The sequence below is a fragment of the Haplochromis burtoni genome, unplaced genomic scaffold (genome assembly GCF_018398535.1).
Source record: "Haplochromis burtoni strain Fernald_Lab_line unplaced genomic scaffold, NCSU_Asbu1 Contig_133, whole genome shotgun sequence".
Classification (NCBI taxonomy): domain Eukaryota; kingdom Metazoa; phylum Chordata; class Actinopteri; order Cichliformes; family Cichlidae; genus Haplochromis; species Haplochromis burtoni.
The window spans coordinates 1,375,948-1,381,103 of record NW_024582494.1 but is presented as its reverse complement, the minus strand read 5'-3'; the positions used below and the strand labels follow the sequence as shown (position 1 = coordinate 1,381,103).

Sequence of the window (5,156 nt, the reverse complement as noted above, 5' to 3'; positions counted from 1 at the left end):
GAAACAGCGACCTCCAAACCAAGTCCAACCAGCAGGGCAGGAAGGAGCTGCAGCATGATCGCAAAGTTAAAAGGTCAATAATCAAATTAAAAATTCCTCAAAAGAAAAAATAACTCCTGAAACTTCACCATGAACTTCAGCTTAGAAAAGATTTAATAAGAAACACACATTTATTTATGTGTTAATTTTGTAACTGACTCACTGCAGCAGTGAATCTTTAGTGTGACACTGAGTGTAATTAATGTTAAATAATAATTTACTTTAGTTAATGTTCTAATTTTACAGCAGAAGCCTCCACAGCGGGACAGAGATTCACATGTTTGTGTGATTTTGCATGTTTCACTTTTAACTTCCACTGATCACATCTGGGTCTTTAAAGCTGCAGAGCGTGAATGTTGACCCCCCATGATCCTCCGGTGGGTCCTGTTTAAGGTCGAGGTTTAAGTCTAACAGTGAGTGTGCTTTTACCATCAGGGACCTTTGACTGTGGAATGACCTGCCTGAGGAGAACAGGCTCCAACAATCACAAACCTCCTTTAAATTACTTAAAGCACATTTTAGAGAAAACAGGCTCCTAGCACAACCTGGGTCTCGAATGTAGTCGAGAGGAGACCGGGCACTTGCAACCGTGGCACCCAGACTCCAGAATAACCTCCCTGTTCATGTTCGTACTGCCGAGTCTATCACGTCTTAAAACTTATCTTTTTACTTTGGCTTTTGATTCTAACCAGTTGGCTGTTCGAGCTTGTTGTGTTGTTACCTATTGTTTGTTTTAATTCTCTCCTGCTTTTACTGACTGTGAAACACTATTGTTGTTTGAATATGTGCTGTATAAATAAAATTTGATTTGAATTGAATAGTGCTTCAGCAACTACAGACACATTTAGAGATAAACAGTATCAGTGATGAATTCCAGTCTGGATTTAAACCGCGTCACAGCACCCAAACTGCCCTACTAGGAGATTTCAACGACCTCCTTCTAATCGCTGACTCTGGGCGCTCTGCGGTCTTACTTCTATTAGATCTGACGTCACCTTTGACATGGTCGATCATGATATTCTTTTGGCAAGGTTAGAACATGTAGTTGGCCTTACAGGAAATGTTCTTTCATGGTTTAAACCATATCTTTCAGAGAAGTCCTTCTCTGTCACAGTGGGTAAACATTCCTCTTCTTCTGCCCCTCTTCGCTGTGGTGTGCCCCAGGGCTCGGTGCTGGGTCCCGTGTTGTTCTCTCTGTACATGCTGCCCCTGGGCTCCATTTTTGAAAAACATAATGTCTCTTTTCATTGCTGTGCTGATGATATTCAAATCTACCTCCACTTGACTGGGGATGTCTCATCTTCACTACATCCTCTGTGGGGATGTCAAAGACTGGTTACTATGTGACTCTCTTCCCTTAAATGAAAAGAAGACGGAATTATTGTTTTTGATAGAAATATGCTTCTGGGACAACTGACTGGCACACTGGGGCCTGTTGCTAACCGCTTCACTGATGCTGTTAGGAATCTTGGAGTTTTCTTGGATACTTCCTTCAAACTGGATCAACAGGTGTCCACTGTGGTAAAAAGTCGCTTCCATCAACTGCGCCAAATTTCTAAAGCTAAACATATTTTTACTGCAGGAAACGTACAAAGACATAGAAGCTGTGTTCTCACCACACTGAAGGTTTGCCTGAGATCCTTCACATATTACACTTTGGCCTGAAACAGACACAGATCCCATAGAAACTGTAATCATTCATGTACAGATTGGGTTCAAGAAGAAAGCAGTCCATGCAGTTGTTTTAAATAGTTAGTAATGTATAAGTAACGCAACGTGAAATGAAGTCTCGGTTTTGTCAGATAACGTCTGATTTTTTTTAATCGTCTTTATTTCAGATCGAAGAAGGACACCAAGGTGCTAATTGAAGATACTGACGATGAGGCCTTCAGCTGAGTCCACAGCATCGGCACACGCACGCACACAAACACACACTTTACGACACTGTACTTATAAAGACCTCGTTCGCTAACGCCTGACCTCAAAGCTCCTCCCTCGTAGTGTTAACGCGCAGGCCTACCCTTCAGTCTCGAAACCTTTAAAGCAGTGAGGACCATCAGTCACTGTCCTCACCTCTGGGAAACTTACCTCATCTTTACGTCCTTGTAAGTACAGTTGGTCTTTATAAGTATGGAAACAACACACACACACCTATAATGTAGAAACACACACAGAGATAGACCCGCTGAAGCACAAGTATAGTATAATATCGCTGCAGGTGAGGAGAGAGCTAATGCCACCCAGACAAACAGCCACACAGTCAGACAGATGGACAGACATCAAGGGAATCCTTCTGCACATAACCGGCGAGATAAGACCGCACTGCCCGGGGATTATCCTCTTCTGTTTTTTAAACGGACTTTTTTTAATATCTGTTGTTTACTTTTCTGTAGATTCTTCTTTTATTTCCTGAATTTGTTTAGAAGACGCAGCATAAAATAGGCTACCGACGACTGTTTGCACACCTACACTAGGATCAACAGGGAGAAGACAAAGCCAATCAAAAGACTAACAAACACAAACCTGAGGAAGGACTCTGCACGCATATCACAGCATATCAGAACAAATCAACTGGTTTCAGCTTGTTGATTCTTTTTATACACCATCTCTCTCTCTCCTTGTTTTTTTTTTAATTTTTAATATTTTTTAGTTGTAATAACATCAGTGTGCAATCACAACCCTGGAGGCACTTGCAGGAAAAGTGCATTTATTACACAAAATCTTGTACTTGTACACAAAAAGGGAAATTTTGATTCAAACATTTCTAAGTCTGTGAAGTTCCTTTGTAATATTTGATGTGCATTATGACTCTGTTGTAGTTGTTAAGTCCTTTTACATTGTTGTTTATACTAGTCAGACTAGTTGGAGCATCTGATTGTCGATGTGTTTTATAATGTTTGGAATGTTTTTCATGGTTGAACTTGTGCCACATTTTTAACGAGCTCAGAGTTAGGACCCTCGGTTATCCCCGACCTCTAATTAGTGCGTGAACGTGCCCTGTTAACTGCAGCAAATGTACATGCGTTGCTTTTCTTTACATTAATTACCAAAGTTTTATTTTTTATGAATGTGACTGTGGCTGGGGTAGCTTCCTTTAACAAGCCTGCAAACTGATATAAAAACCAAACGTTTAAAAGCAGATTGAAGTTTGCAGGCTGGAGATCACAGTAACATAAGCAGAGGTACAGCTGATCAGCTCGGTCCTGTTCCAGAAAGCAGGTTCAACAAATTCTAGGTTTTCGGCTCCAGAACAAGCTGATCGGAGTTGCTTCAAATCAACTCTGAGTGTGAGGAAACTAAGCCGTTATCAGTGCAGCGCTCATCAGCCAATAATGGGTTTGACTGTGGGCTACGGCATTTAGCATAAAAGTAAATGAAAAACAAAGTCAGCATTGTCCACTCAGTCATTCTTTACTTAAACTGAATCCAACCAAAATATATCTGCGTTTGGCACAATTACAGTAGAAAATAAATTATCTGTAGACATCTATTGAATTCAATTCAATTGAATTCATCCAGATACTCCGGATGTGTCCTGATTCTCAAACTTATTTTAAAATGCTTTCAGAACCTGAAAGTCGCTGAAGATGCTGAAATCTTCCTGTCATCTCCAACGTGAAAGCTAATGAAAGTGATTACTACAGTAGTGCGCACTGTCAGGCATCAGTGCAGGGCATCTCATGGACAACCTGACAGATTCCTGACTGCCCACAGAGCTAGAAGGATGTATCCTATAGAGCAGAGCCGGTAATAAATCCGTGGTATGCCGTGGTCGCTGACTCTGCTGTTACACTGATGACAGATTTATTATGAAAGCAGCCACGTTAGCCATCATAAACAACAAGCTAACATATAAATGGGATTGGACTGTTTGTAAGGACCAGCTTCTGTCCCCCTTGGTGCTTTAAGACTGACTGCACGAATGAGAAAACCTTAAAAGTTGTTTAAAGGAAATCTGTCAGTGAGCAGTTTACTTATAGAGAGTCTGTTGCCCCGGTAACTGACCCGATGTTTAGATTAATCCCGTCTCTAAAACATCAAATCCAGAGTTTTCACTCCAGTTTTCACTAAACCTGCTCTCTGGAACGTAAACCGTGGAGCACTTTTAGATTTCAGTGAGCTCAGTGAGTCCCGTCAGTTTTAAAACCGATGGATCATGTCTTTGCATCTTGTCTTAATATGATTGCATTGGTTCTCCGGACCATGTTAGTCTTGAGTAATGGTTGAAAATTAGGCGACTGGGATTCTTTATGTTGATGAAGATGTTTCGCCTCCCATCCAAAATAACAGAATTCCTGTGATTACTGACGGCGGTGTTGCCAGATTTGGTGGTTTTCCATCCAGCGGCAGGTAAACGGTCGTTTCGTTCGGGCAATAAAATCCATAATGATTAATAACAAAAACAAAACTGGGCTACATGTAAGGCCATCAGGGGACTTGGCAGTGGTCGAACACTTAATAAGCTCGTTCTCAGCTCTTTAACAATGAAGCTTTCGGCTTCATGTGGCTTTATTTCCCGAGGGACGCCGCAGCGGATGGATCTGCATGCTTGATTTGGTGCAGATTTTACACCGGATGCTCTTTCTGCTGCAATCGCTCTTGCTTGGGATGATGTTAGAAGCCCTCTGTGATCCCGCTCTCTTCCCGAGCTTAAACCCGAGCCCTTCGCATCTAAGGCTGTAACAACAGTAACCATGGTTACAGATCATGCCAGATCCACAGATCGTGGATAATGCGCATTATCCACGATCTGTGACAATTTCGTGCCACGAGAACAATCAGGTGTCTTTGCTTCTGTAACACACACTTGAGCTTAAGCGTTGCTTCACTTATCTCAGCTGTTACTGTTACATTTTGAAGTAAGTGCGCCGCGTGTCTGGCCAATGCTATTACCAGCTACTGGTTTAAGTTTCGAGCTTCTCCTGTGAAAGGCCCCCTGGCTGTCCGAGAAACGATGGCGACGCTTTAACGCTGGCGTCTACGTGTGCGTGTTTGACCCTCTCGCTCTGCTGTTCCTCCCACCGCGGTAAAGTGAGCCGTCATTTGTGAGCCGCGGTCAAGCCAGCCGCCTCCTATCCGCCGCATAAATTTCCTTGCGCTTTTACACCAGTCTTTAC

General features: G+C 42.4%; 1 protein-coding gene across 1 annotated transcript; it reads left to right on the top strand.

Annotated features, from left to right (window-relative positions):
• Window positions 1-1,877: 1,877 nt before the first annotated feature.
• On the top strand, window positions 1,878-2,309 carry LOC121815097 (xenotropic and polytropic retrovirus receptor 1 homolog; the record flags this gene model as incomplete). Its single annotated transcript, XM_042224249.1, is given in 1 exon segment — window positions 1,878-2,309. A coding segment is annotated over 1 exon segment (58 nt), but the record flags the coding sequence as incomplete, so codon positions are not given.
• Window positions 2,310-5,156: the final 2,847 nt, after the last annotated feature.